We start from the raw sequence: 15,367 nt of genomic DNA, 5'->3' as shown, positions 1-15,367 counted from the left end.
ATTTTGACCCATATTTATTAGGGTGCTAAGTTATATTTTAGGACCAAATTTGTAGTTTATGGCAAAACAAAATTTTTAAGTTAAATTTTAAGAAAAACTTTTACCAAAAACATAATTAAATTTGTCTGTCACGATATTGTGCCTTCTGTTCTTATTTGTACATAACAATAAGGTTGTTAAACATATACTTAGATCTCCAGATCATTTTTTTTTTCTTAATAATCACTTAGTTAGCTCTCATGAAAAAACATTTTGAGTTTATACTAGATTCAGAACCAATTTTTTCAGATTTGATTATCTGCCTTGGATTAAGTTGATAATTTATTTTATTGTTAAAGCTGCATTACCTAATGTTACTAGCTAAATAAAATGCTGGATTACAGATTGCATGAATACATCCAATGTACATATTGTATTCATCCGGATTAGAAAATAATGCAAGAAAATAGATGTTCGGGTAATTTTGTCATTTAAAAATAGTTTTTTTCAGTAATTAATCAAAATTAAATGTGTTAAAGCTGCATGATTATTTCAGATATCACAACTGTTAAAACCTCCAACTACAGTAGGCTATAAATAAAATATAGTCAGGAATATTGGTGGCTGCCAATAGTTTTGATGGTTCATTATGAAAATCAGCATGGCCGATGGATTTGAAATTCCCACACCTGGTAACTTGAAGACACCCACACCCAGCATACAGGATTTCCTCCCAACACTAATGTTCAGGACATTAAGTCATTACTTCATACAGGTACAGTCATGTTTGTGTTTCCTTCCTCAGACAGTGTATTTTTTTTAATACTGATATTTCTTTGATGTGCCTGTTAAGGTCTTCATAATCTAGGGGTCAATCAAGTGCATGTGTTTTAATGGAATTCTTTAAAGGGGTAAAGGTACTCTGACTATCTTTGTTGTCTCTACATATATATCTGAGTACACACACCCAACTGAAAGTAAATATCTTCAGGAGTTTTATTTTAAAACATTTTGTTGTTTAATATGACATATTGCATTTGTACAAAACTATATGCAATATATATGCTTTTTAGGTGTACATTATATTAGGTTCCACTGTAGAAACAACAGTTTCAGTGAGGTTGTCAGTTTATGTCAGAATACACCAGATCCTGGTTGTCATAAAGACACATAGCTGGACACTTTTTGAAAAATGTATGTTATCAGTATAGGTAGTACTAAACCAAATAACTTCCGGCTGGGTCAAATTTCGAGGTGCACCCAACTTTTGATAGAGAAGTGAACACCACAAGTTCTGTGATTGGTTATAAATGTGAGTGTGTTGGTTGTAAAAAATAATAGTTTCATCTGGGTAAAACAAATGTGCAATTTTATTTCATCTAGTACCAATGTGTCAAGTAGCTTTGTGCTTGAAACATGTATGGGGTACCTGTAAAAAAAAGTACTCGAATTTTGTGCGAAACTAGGGTAGTCATAGACGCTACCCGTTATCTCAGAAACGAGTAGCTTGACCCCATTTTTTTCTGATTCACTTTAAGTGTAAGGGGTGGTAGTATTTATATCCGTGGCGTTTATGTCGGTTGATACGTTGCAGGTAGGAGTTTTAGCCACATGTTTTTATTGTCGTCTATGGGATTTGATTTGGTAGTATACACCCTGATGTAGGTGGGACAAAAATGCTAATTTGCATAATTTCAAAATGGCCGCCATAACGTATATATGCAAACAAAATGGCACACTATTCTTGAGATTCAGAGGACAACTACATGGAATTATCAGTGCTATGACTTAAATGTATTCACATATATTTTTAAAATTCATTCAGAGATATATGGATAAAATGTAAAATTCAAGATGGCCGCCTTTGTTAAAAATGGGTACCAATATTCTCCCAAATCACAAATAAATGTAGATATATGCAAACAATGTGATTTAGTTAGTGTTACTAATATCGTCAAGGAAAGCCTGTAAATATAAACTAAATATTTAGTTACAAAAGTGACTTAAGTTGGCCAACTGATGAAAAGCCTGGACAAATTAAAACATTTTTTAGGTAATTATGCCCTGTCATTTTTATAACACTTTCGGTCAATGGACACGAATCTGGTGGAATGTTTTGTTTATGTCCACTTTTTAAAACCGGAACTTTAATTTATTCAAAATAGCGGCCACATTTGTTTGTTGTTTTTTGTTTTGTTTTTGTTTTTTGCTTTTAGATCAAATACCCTCATGTAATATATCAGTGAATGGGTTTTGTGGGTAGCACCGGGCGAAAATAATGCTTTTAGATAGCATAGACGTCATAAAGAGGTCTTTCCTGCATTCTGTGCTCTAAAAATAAGATTTTTTTTCGACATAGATTATCATGGAATTTCACTATTGTGTCTGCATGCAGCTTGTATTGACAACTTGTAACTAGGCCATGTGTAATATCGAAACACGAATCCACCTCTTTACTGTTGAACAAATATGACATAATCCTATAAACCATCCTGTTTGCCTAAACCCAGAATTAGAAGAGAGTAAGCATGACTGAAATGATACAGATATTTACTTGAATACCTGTCATCGACCATATAATTCAACATTACTCCCTTTCTTCTTAAACCTTCTGATCTTTTAACTGGCATAGGAAGAAAAATGTGAACAAACAAGAACAATATCAGTGCTCAGAGAAGATATTACAAGTGTATGCCATCAGAAATATGTCTTGTACACATTTAACCAGTGAAGAAGGGTGCATCGTCCTCGTGAATGCCAGACTACCTATCCACAAAGCACATGACTGCTTCGTGGTAGCAGTGTGATCATGACCAATGTCCTTTTGACTGCTTTCAGCAGAAAAACCTTTTTTTGTATTATGGTAACAGTTTTGTTTTTCAGATTGTAGTACACATGCACATATAAAATGAAATGAATACGGTGGACGGGGTGCCATTAGAATATACCCACGGAGTTATGTCTTGTACAGATTTAACCAGTGAAGGATACATCGTCCTCGTGAATGCCAGACTACCTATCCACAAAGCACATGACTGCTTCGTGGCAGCAGTATGATCATGTCCAATGTCCTTTTTTTTAATTATGGTAACAGTCTTGTTTTTCAGATTTCAGAATGGGGTGGGTGGGTGTAGATTATAAGAAGATCATCATCAGGTCGAGATATGTCCTGGCCGCAACAAACAATGGTCATTGTTGCGGCAGCATGTGCGGCTGTGAATGGTATAATGCAAAACCTTAAAACAAGTTTATGACATAAGTGATGTAATACAGTCTAGACAAAAGACAAACTAAGAAAGACAAATTTGCAAGGCAGAAAATAAGCCACAGAATGTATCGAATCTGTTCTATACCTTGGTACATACACAGACATTGAAACCAACGTTGGCATCCAGTCTAAGTTATAAGACAAAAGGGACGAATTGAGCTTTCCTTCTATTTCACCTCTTGGAATTTACATATCACCTTAGGGCAAGCTCAATGTATGCCCGTTTCACTATGTCATATTACACAGAAGTTGTTTCATCAGAGTTATAATAGTCAAGGACTCCTGAAAGCTTTCAAAACAGTCCATGGTAAACATGTAGAGGCTATATCAGAGCACAGATCACAGTTATTTACGCTATATGCTATGTTTCCATATAGCATTAGTGGCTATAGCACTTCTATTAATAGCAGTAGGCCCGGGGGGCAACATATTCTAAAAAGGAGAGCTATTCCCAGGATATTGTTTTAAACATACACACCCACTAAACCGGGCTGGAATTACCAGAAAAAAGTATTCAATGTCAGCACGTTAAACATGTTTGCAAACTATATTCATTCCCCTGTCAACGTCAGTCTAATTTATTAATAGTTGCCACAACAAAGCTGTCCGTCATAAACTAGTCAAACACCAGACTACTTGTGCGAATACATTTCTGGATTTTCGTCAACTAAATAAGAAAATTATAGGTGTGATCTGTGGCCAATAAGCTGATGTTTGTCTGCATATTAATTTCTGACTGTACATATCTCTTCATGTTTTTAAAACATCTTCTACATAGTTTTCATTGTTTAAATACAAACAACGGACTATTGGCTCTGCTCATATTAGGAGCCACTTGTGTGGAAAGGTATGCTCACTTTTTGCAAACACCTGATATCACCACTGCTTTAACAGTGATTTATGAGAGTATGCCATCACAAATGTCTAAATATTTATTATTCGGTAGTCTGCAGTCTTCCTAAAGACAGAATAGGATGTCTTCTCCTGGGAAGTGGCAATCATGGGAATTGTCACAACCTTGTCAAACCATCATCTGAACTAATGCCTTGTGTAATATCAGGCAGTACCCCAGGAAAGTGAAAAGTGCAATGTTACACATACTCCTAAACAGTATTTGATGGATATGGATCAGGTCCTTCAATAAACCGCAATTCCCATAATTGTCAAGCAGATGGTATTGAGTCTACTTGACTAGGGAACAGAATTTGTTTTTAAAACGTGATTTTGAAGGAGGCAAATTCTTCTGATCTGTTGAATTCTTTTGGTCTGCTTCAGGCTGATTAACTGTTTTTACTGCATATGTATCAAAGTAATAATTTGCTGAATGATCCAAAGTGTATGGCAAGGTAACTTGATCATTATGCGAAAATGGAAAAATAAAATAAAAAATTCATGCAAATAGGTTTCGCCCCGTTATTGATACGTAATTTCAAACGCCTATTGGAGCACTGGCAAAATAAACTATGACTCAATGGTGCACATGGAAGGAAGTTGGCAAAGAATGGACGGATGCATGGAAGAAATGGAAATGAATTGGATGCACAAATTTCGGTTTTGTTTTCAGAAGATAGGCTTAGACCATGTTATATCTGGAACTCATTAATCTACAATGTGACATATTATTTTATTTATGATTCAACACAAATGATATAGATTACCGAGATCTCAGATCGCTATGGAAGAACTGTTATTTCAATGTTAATGTTGGTGGCCATCTTGAAATATGAAAGCCATCTTAAGATATAAATTAATGGAGGTCTTTCTAAACCATTATGTAGGTTATTACAGACAAAATACAATGAATTTAAAATAACATTTACTAAATAAATCTCGGTTCAGCACACATGTGTCTACTATTGAAAAATATGCCATGTGGCGGCCATATTTAATTATGCAAATTAATCACTTTCCCCTTCTTACATCAAATTACCATGTTGATATGTTGCCTAGGATGGTATTGAGAGAACATTACAACAAAATAAATTGTTCCAAGATTACCAAATCTCAGATCATTTTCGAATTTTAAGGAACTGCTATTTCAATGGGAATATTGGCGGGCATCTTGAAAAATGAAAACCATCTTAAATTATAAATAAATGGAGGTCTTTCTAAGTTATCAAGCAAGTTTTATGAACAAAATACAAGCATTTAAAACATCCATTACTAAATATATCTTGTACTGGTACACACACAAGTGTATACTATTGTAACATATGCCATATGGCGGCCATTTTAAGTTAAGTAAATTAGTCACTTTCCCCAACATACATAAATGTACATTTTTTATATGTTGTCTAGGGTGGCTTTGAGACTATGATACAACAAAAAATAATGATGTTGCAAGATTATCAAGATCTCAGATTCCTTTGAAAGTTTAAGGAACTTATATTTCAATGGGAATGTTGGCAGCAATCTTGAAAAATAAACAACTTTTTAAACTATAAATTAACGGAGGTATTTCTAAGTCATCAAGTAAGTTATTACAGACAAAATATAGTGCAATAAAAAACATCATTTACTAAATATATCCTGTTTCAGCACACATACACGTGTATACTGTGGGAAAATATACCTGTGGTGGCCATATTTAATTTATGCAAATTAAGTCACTTTCCCCCACCTATACCAATGTACATTTTTGATATGTTGTCTAGGATGTCTTTGAGAATAAATTACAACACAAATAAATTCTGTTGCAATTTGTTCTAGGTTAATCCTTTTGTAACATTAGATTGACTGGACTACTAGATCAACGCAGGGCCGTAGAATCGGAAGGGGCGGACCGAGTGTACAGGATCAGGTGTACTGTGACATAAACTGACAGCCTCACTAAAACTGTTGTTTCTACAGTGCAACCTACAATAATGTATAACTCATGAAGTATATATATATTTTTTTTTTTTACAAATGCAATACGTCATATTTAACACAAATGTTTTTTTTGTTTTGTTTTTTTAAAGTTACTTACTGTCAGTTGGGTGTGTGTGCTCAGCTATATGTGTAGAGACAACATAGATATTCAGAGTACCTCTACTCTTTAAATCATTAATTGAAACACATGTACTTGACTTACCCCTAGATTATGAAGACCTTAACAGACACATCAAATAACTATCACTATTAAAAGCAACACCACTAGAGCACATTGATTAATTAATCTTCGGCTATTTGATGTCAAACATTTCGTAATTCTGACAGGTAGTCATCAGAAAAAAACCTGCTACATTTTTCCTAATGCAACAAGGAATCTTTTACATGCACTTTCCCCACAGACAGAGAAAGCACATACCACGGCCTTTATCCAGGAAAAACCCCCAAATCAGCTGAATGGATCCACTGAGATGGTTCGACCCTGCGACGCAAGCACCTGTATGAAGTAACGTCTTAATGTCCTGCACGTCACTGTTGGGGGGAAATCATGTATGCTGACTGTGGGTGTCTTCAAGTCACCACATGCGGGAATTTAAAATCCATCAGCCATGCTAATTTGTATAATGGACTATAAAAATCATTGGGAGCCACCAATATTCCTGACTATATTTTATTTATAGCCTACTGTAGTTGAAAGTTTCTAGGGATTTTAGTCATGTTTCCCCGAAAAATGAATTTAAAAAAAGAAAGTGTGCTTCGAACGGAAGGGGCTCGACCTCCAAACACCCTACCCAGAACACGTGCCTGAGATTGCCCACGTGGCCAAGATCTTTACGTTGTCATTTACGGTAATATAATAATACAAAAAGTACAGTACAGAAATAGTTCACAGCAATCACGATTAATCAAAGCCTGTGATTGAAACCGACCATATTCTCTGTCTCAGATGAGCCACTTAACCAATACAGATGTGTATTTAGCTGTCGACATCCCAATATTGTCTCTGTACTGAATTTTAATCGGGACATTCCATCTAAGAAAAACGTATATAAGGAGCGTCCTTTTTACACCATCTATTCTTTCACATTTGTTGGTTTTTTCCAACACCGTAGTTTCACATCTAAGGTATGTTATATATTCTTATCACCTCTATTTAAACCCCTTATATTCATTAATTGTCTATGTGTCTCCCTGGCAGTCTCTCTCTCTCTCTCTCTCTCTCTCTCTCTCTCTCTCTCTCTCTCTCTCGCTCTCGCTTCGCTCCAATCACTCTCTCTCTCTCTCTCTCCCTCATCTCCTCTCCTACCCTCTCTCTCCCTCCCTCCCTCTCTCTCTCTCTCTCTCTCTCTCTCTCTCTCTCTCTCTCTCTCTCTCTCGCTCATCTCTCTCTCTCTCCCTCTCCCTCCCTCACTCTCTCTCCATCTCCCTCCCTCTCTCTCTCTCTCTCTCTCTCTCTCCTCTCTCTCTCTCTCTCTCTCTCTCTCTCTCTCTCTGACTCTATGTCTATCTCTTTCTCTCTCTCTCTCTCTCTCTCTCTCTCTCTCTCTCTCTCTCTCTCTCTCTCTCTCTCTCTCTCTCTCTCTCTCTCTCTCTCTCTCTCTCTCTCTCTCTCTCTCTACCTCTCTCTTATTGTATTATATAATCATCATGGATTACATGTACATGAATTTATGGACAAACCTGGTACTGAGAAATGTTTAAGTATGCGTACATGTATGAATATCTTCATATTGTTTGCATGTCGAATTTGACTAGTACATATACAGATATGAATGCACTGACACAAGGGGAAAATACGTTCTGCCTCTCAAATTGTCTCTCATATTTTTATTTTGTTTCATTTGTTTTGGGTGTACGCAAACATGTAATACAATCTCAGTAGACTGTGGAAGATGTGGTCCTTATGTTGATTATTATATTAAGTCTGTTAAATATTGGTGTAAATTATTACGGTTAACTGATGACCGATACCCTAAACAATGTTATCTAGTTATGGAAACGGTCGATATTGCTGGAAGAGTTACTTTGACAACTGGGATAGGAACACTGTTAGACGCATATGGGTTTTTTTTTTTTTTTTTTGGGGGGGGGGGGGGGGGGGGGGGGGTTGGGGTTGGTTGTTTTTTTTTGGGGGCGGGGGCAGGGTGGTTGTCTGGACAAGTCAGGATGTTGGTGATATATCTCTTTTTGTATTTATATTTCGACATTAGAAAATTGTGGCAAGCAAAGTTTAGGAAAACTTGATGATTCAGTTAGATTGTAACAATTGTTCTATAAACAAGTGAAGTATTTATTACATGTAGAACATTATATAATATACATCCATGCAAGAGAAAATAGACGTTTAGTATGCCTATTGAGAATTCAGGAATTAACGTTAGGCTGTAATGTTTAAAAAAAATTGACTCTGTCGTTATTTCTGGCCTCGGTGGCGTCGTGGTTAGGCCATCGGTCTACAGGCTGGTAGGTACTGGGTTCGGATCCCAGTCGAGGCATGGGATTTTTAATCGAGATACCGAATCCAAACCCTGAGTGAGTGCTCCGCAAGGCTCAATGGGTAGGTGTAAACCGCTTGCACCGACCAGCGATCCATAATTGGTTTCTAAAAGGGCATGATCTGTGCTGTCCTGCCTGTGGAAAGCGCAAATAAAAGATCCCTTGCTGCTAATCGGAAAGAGTAGCCCATGAAGTGGCGACAGCGGGTCTCCTCTCAAAATCTGTGTGGTCCTTAACCATATGTCTGACGCCATATAACCGTAAATAAAATGTGTTGAGTACGTCGTTAAATAAAACATTTCTTTCTTTTTCTATCGTTATTAGTATGCCTATTGAGAATTCAGAAATTATCATTAGAAAAAAACGTGACTATATCGTTATTATAAAACCAAGTATGTCACATGTGTAGTAACAATTGGATTGAAAATGAGTTGCATTTCATTATGTCGGTGTGTACAGCTTATAATGATTGCGAAATATATACATTCATACGTACCAGAATATGGAGAATATTGTCAAATGTAATACATTAAACTAGCACTTAAATACAGACCACAACTGCCATATCAAAGGCCGTGGTATGTGCTATCATGTCTGTGGGATGGTGCATATAAAAGATCCCTTGGAACTAATGTAACACTGTAGCGAGTTTCCCCTCTAAGATAATATGTCAGAATTACCAAATGATTGACATCCAATAGCCGATGATTAATAAAATCAATATGCTCTAGTGGTGTCGTTAAACAAAAACAAACTTTAACTTCTTAAATATTAACAGTATGGTCTTGTATTGTGCAGACTATTCTGTAAAGCGTTGCATTTGGGCCGATGGCCTACACAGAGAGATGATTAAGTACACATGTACGTCTCATGCCGTTGCTGTGACCCGAAAGTATGGCATCGATTCGCCCACAAAACTCTGATAACCACGATAACACTTCGGTCAGACATTCAAAAGAATACTTAGCTAATCGAAGACAGGCATAATTCAAAAGTGGTCAACGCCAGACACAAAACTTCAAATTAGCACCTCAAACTAGATTTTGCCTTCAATAATTTCGAACATGTAAAACACATTTTTTTTCGTTTCAACTACTATAAACATGAATACCAGAAACACAAAAATTAATATTCTAAGGAAGCAAATGTAAGTAATATCCAGTTTTATTCATTAAAGCAGAAGGCATATTTAAAGTCGGGAATGCCCCTTTAAGAGTCATGACTGTCATTTCTTAATGAAGTATAAAACATTTTTCGCTGTTGTATGACGTGTAATCTATAGTAGCCGCGCGTGCAGGATGTATTTTGTTTTGGCTATTCCATTAAAGGGACATTCCTGAGTTTGCTGCACTTTTTAAGATGTTATCGATTAACAGAGACTTTTTAACGATTGTAATTACATATCAAATATATTTTTCTGCATAAAATATTAGTGGCTGTATATTAAACGTGTTTCTGATCGTTCTAATATTTGTACTAGGTTAAATTTCGTTTTATTTCCTAAAATATTGCTTTTTCTTACGTACAGAATTATTTGAAGACAAAATCCAGTTTGGGCTTCTTACAAATATTAAGACGACCAGAAACACATTGAATATAAAGACACTAACATTCTAAACAAGAAAATATATTTAATATGTAAGTTTAATCGTAGAAATATTTTATTAGTCGAAAACATCTTACAATGCAGCAAACTCGGGAATGTACCTTTAAATGTGTTGCCATATTAACAAATAGCATTGCGCTTGTTTCCTATTTTACACGTTAATAAATCAGTAAATGATTAATCCTAACATATAAAAAAATTTCTGTCAACATATACAAACTGCGGAAATATGTGCAGTTTCCATTTACGAAATCAATCTGAAAAATTTCTAAAAATAAAAGATGTAAATCGACAGTTTATTACGCTGAAAACAATATTATCGTAGCTTCAAAACTTCTCGACCTACACTGATTTTCGCGTTTTGAAAATGAAAAAATTGCCTGAAACGGGCCGGACTTAACATTAGACATCCCAATTCCCCCGGACATACAATACGAAATTCGCGATCGAGGCCAATACAGATAACCTATAAACATATTTTTTAATACAATCAAGCCATCGGTCAACAGGCTGGTAGGTACTGGGTTCGGATCCCAGTTGAGGCATGGGATTTTTAATCCAGATACCGACTCCAAACCCTGAGTGAGTGCTCCGCAAGGCTCAATGGGTAGGTATAAACCACTTGCACTGACGAGTGATCCATAACTGGTTCAACAAAGGCCATGGTTTGTGCTATCCTGCCTGTGGGAAGCGCAAATAAAAGATCGCTTGCTGCTAATAGGAAAGAGTAGCCCATGAAGTGGCAACAACGGGTTTCCTCTCAAAATCTGTGTGGTCCTTAACCATATGTCTGACGCCATATAACCGTAAATAAAATGTGTTGAGTGCGTCGTTAAATAAAATATTTATTTCTTTATTTTAATACAATCAATCCCTTGGTGGGGAACTATCTACCAAATTTCAGCTATATAGGCCTAGAACGTTTGTTACAAAATGACAAACAGACGTCTGAAGACTTTTTTTGTACTAAATAATGTTATATAATTCGCGATAGAGTCTAACACACATAACCAATACACACAATGTTTTAATATGATCTATCCCCCCGACACACCAAACTATCCACCACATTTCAAATAAATCGGCCCAGAACCTTTTTCGGAAATTTTCAAAACAGACGGTTTAAAAAAGTAATAACAATAATAATCCCAGCAAAAACAATAGGTTCCCCAGCATTGGCTTGGAAACCTAATAATAATAATAAATAAGTAACTCGCCATATTAACGGTGTTACTCTCAAGCAAACTGTGAAGATATGACCAATGCATTAAGTAGTGACGAACTTTCGTCTTTTGTGGTGAAGAATTTACTGAGTGTTATGGCTTTATGTTATGGCTTTAGTTTTCTGACATTGCGGTGTCTAATGTATGATTCTTTCGACGTTTAGTCGACAGAAAAACCCTCGGCCGCTACTCGTAACGATAAAGCAGTTTAGGATATTTCGTATTTCCTTTTCCAAGCATGTCAGTACATACCAGAGTCCACAGAAGGCGGTCGATCTGTTATTAAAGGGACATTCCTGAGTTTGCTGAGATTTTTAAGATGTTATCGACTTACAGAGACTTTTTAACGATTGTACTTACATATCAAATATATTTTTCAGCATAGTGGTGGCTGTATATTAAACGTGTTTCTGATCATTCTCATATTTGTACTATGTTAAATTTCATTTTATTTCCTAAAATATGTTTTTCCGTACGTACGAAATTATTTGAATACAAAATCCAGTTTGGCCTTCTTACAAATATTAAGACGACCAGAAACACATTGAATATACAGACACTAATAGTCTAAACAAGAAAATACATTTAATATGTAAGTTTAATCGTAGAACTATTTTATTAGTTGGAAACATTTTACAATGCAGCAAACTCGGGAATGTCCCTTTAATGTGACAGGCCCTGGGCCCGGTAACATAAAGCACTCGTAACACTTACGTGAGACGTACACCATACATAATGTTTGGCGTACGTCTGACGTAAGTGTTACGAGTGCTTTGTGTTACAGGGCCCTGGTATTTAAAGACCATTGTATATTTTTCACTGTTGGGTCTCATTTTTGTATTTGAAGTCAGACGTTATTCTTACATTGTAGTGTTTGCATTATCCATTTTTGTACGTGCGAGTATTTCTGGTAAAAGCGCTAAATTCATTTTTCATAATTCAGAAAACGCACGTACCTCTTAAGGGTGTCCTCCCATAAGACAGACGTCCCATAACGCAGACGCGTTAAAATAACACAAGACCCATTACTAATTACCTGCCGTTTACCTTGAATAATACATGTAGTAAATAATGGAATAGTCGGATACAATTAAATACAAAACACATAACAAAATTATATAAAATTAGATTTATTTATACACATACATATACCCGGGATACACATTTTAACATGTCTCACGATTCAATTTTCTGTCTGTTCCACAATTTATACTAATTTTAAGAGATGTCCAACGGCATCCAAGAACTGAATGGGCGTTTTCTGTTCAAGGGTTAGTTGCGCCTTCAATCTCACGATTCTATTTTCATTCTGCTTATACACTCTCTTTCTTGGTGGTGGGGCAGCTCCAAAGTTTATCTGTCTCAATTTAGCACGTTCGGAGGTCTCTATTCCTTTGATTAATTCTACAAATCGGTATATGTTTGGATGATGAACTTGGATTGAACGATTCATTCTGGAATGAAATCCCTCCAGATTATTATTTGTTCTTGGGCCAGTGGTCAGATGATGGTTCCATACAATCAAAGGGAATCTGGAGTCATCGTCTACCCATGTTAAAACAACATAATCATTAAATGCCTCCGCCTGTGGAACATCAGGTCCGTCATTCATGGCTTCTAACCATGCATCCTGTACTTGTGCAATGGGCAAAAGTGGTAGTCCAGCAGCCCTCCGAATCCATGTCTGTACAGCTGGATCTTCTTTGTACAAAACAGCAAGACCCAGTTCTTGAGTTTTCCTCCAAATGGCCTGTGTAAAGTGAAAAAAAAGCACCCTTTTACTTCAGCTTGCGGAAACTCCGTCTCAACTGCCTGGATTGCAGCCATCTCAAAATCAGTCTGAACTTTACTTGGAGCAAGGGGTTGGTTTAATAATTGTTGAACTTCATTTTTCAACAAACTGAACAGTCTAATGTATGTTATCCTCTGTTTATCGGGAAGAAGAGCAAACACAAGGGGATACATAGTGGTTCCGTCCATAGCATGGATGATGTATAATTGGTTCCACAATGCTGGACAAGAAGAGAAAGTTCCGTCCATAAAAATGGATTCTGCAGCCTGTAGAGCTACGATTTGCTCATCTGTAGAGAACACAAGCATGTTATCTTCATTTCCATCGCTAAATAACAGGTAGCGTCTTCCGTCATTTGTCTGTGTCCATGGTTCTTCTAGGATGACATCGGCTCTAGTCTGTGGTAGGGCAGGTATCAGAACTCGTCTCTGTCTGTACAGTGCACTGCTCATACTGGGAAAGGAAGGCAAATGAGGAACAGTTTCTAATGCTTGCTTTGCAACCTCATCATTGTATATTTGCTGCATAGGTGTTGTTTCTTCTCTTGCTCGCTTCCGTAGTATGCTGATAAACCGAGCAACATTCGGATCACTTGGAAGATGGTTGTGTTCCGATGTGTTCCGTACAAATTCGCCGACAGTGGTGCATTTCCCGGTACACGTTTTTGTCACGCATCTCCAGTGAACACTTTCCCCTCTGGTGCGATTCTTTGCAAATAAAAATCCATCCAATATTACTTGTGGTGAACCTTTTTTTGTGATTGAACAAATTCTATCCTTCTAAGACCAGCCATGACTAAAAAATTGAATGACTGTTTTTGGTAGCTACATGCAGTTAATATATAAGAACTTTTATGTTATCTCTGTGCTTAGCTATGGTTTAAATGTATGGTCAATGAAATACAAGACATTGGTCGTCAGAGACATAATACTCATTGATATACAAACAATGTCTATCTGAAGTGAAATGAATTGTATACGGATGTTGCTAAACTCTAAAAACACGGACATCATAAAACACAGTATCTTTACATTTGTTAATTCTGTTTAGCAGATTACAATTAACTTCTCCTAGTTGCCTGTGTGGAATTGGTAGATATAACAATTTTTTTAAATAGGTACTGTCATAACTGTGCGGTAATCATTGATATAAAAACAAAACATTGTCAATCTGAAGTGAAATGAATTGAATGGAGATATTGCAGTGGAAAATCCACCAAGCACTGTATCTTTACATTTATTAATTGCATTTACCAGATTACAATTAAGCTCTCGCTGTTGTTTGCATGAAATCAGCTCATTAATTAAGACTGCTGTTGCACTGCAGTATAGCTTGCTGAGCAGATTGGAGCAATACCATTAACGCAGTCAGGGGTGTACAGGATACATTACATAACCCAATAAAGAGTTTTGTCTATCAAATGGCATGTCTGCCTTATGGGACGTCTGTCTTATGGGAGTGAACCCTCTTAAGAGTATCGGTTGTGGAGACGAGCTCGAGTCTATTATTATAGGATATTTGCCTATTTCAAGTTAAAGCTTATTTTGTTTAACGACACCACTTGAGCGCAATGATTTATTAATCATCGGCTATTGGATGTCACACATTTGGTAATTCGAACATATAGTCTTAGAGAGGAAACCCGCTGCTTTTTTTTCCCATTAGTAGCAAGGAATCTTTTATATGCACCGTCTCACAGACAGGATAGCAGATGTCACGATTATTGATATACCAGTCGTGGTGCACTGGATGGGGCGAGAAATAGCCCAATGAGCCCACCGATGGGGATAATAATTATAAACCGACTCCGCAACAAGCGAGCACTTTACGACTGGTCTACGTCCCGCCCCTCCCCTCTTTCAACGTCACATAATCTTGTTTCACTTTATTTAACTGTATACAAGATGTGAAATCAATATGCTCTACTGGTGTCGTTAAACAAAACAAACTGTTTTTCATATACATATGTGTTATAGGTTTACCAAACTTAGTGTCCATTTTCAAGGAACTGCGATTTTAAAAGTAAACATCCCGGAATATTGAAGAGCCGGCAAGCTCTTGTTTGAGTCAGAAAGTACATCAATTAAAAAAAAAAAAGAAAAATAACTCTGAGTGGGCGGGGTGGGGGTGCG

The 15,367-nt window shown here is 36.5% G+C and overlaps 1 protein-coding gene across 1 annotated transcript; it reads right to left on the bottom strand.

Moving 5' to 3' along the window:
- Positions 1–13,060: 13,060 nt before the first annotated feature.
- LOC121387261 lies at positions 13,061–13,687 on the bottom strand. The gene has a single exon (XM_041518285.1). The coding sequence runs from the start codon at positions 13,685–13,687 to the stop codon at positions 13,061–13,063; it is 627 nt and encodes a 208-aa protein (XP_041374219.1).
- Between the last annotated feature and the right edge of the window lie 1,680 nt (positions 13,688–15,367).

This window comes from Gigantopelta aegis, chromosome 13 (genome assembly GCF_016097555.1).
Source record: "Gigantopelta aegis isolate Gae_Host chromosome 13, Gae_host_genome, whole genome shotgun sequence".
Classification (NCBI taxonomy): domain Eukaryota; kingdom Metazoa; phylum Mollusca; class Gastropoda; order Neomphalida; family Peltospiridae; genus Gigantopelta; species Gigantopelta aegis.
The sequence above is the reverse complement of the archived record's forward strand: the minus strand, read 5'-3'. Positions and strand labels throughout refer to the sequence as shown.

Coding starts and splice junctions, on each gene's coding strand:
- LOC121387261 (XM_041518285.1), bottom strand. CDS start 13,687: ATGAGCAGTGCACTGTACAGACAGAGACGAGTTCTGATACCTGCCCTA.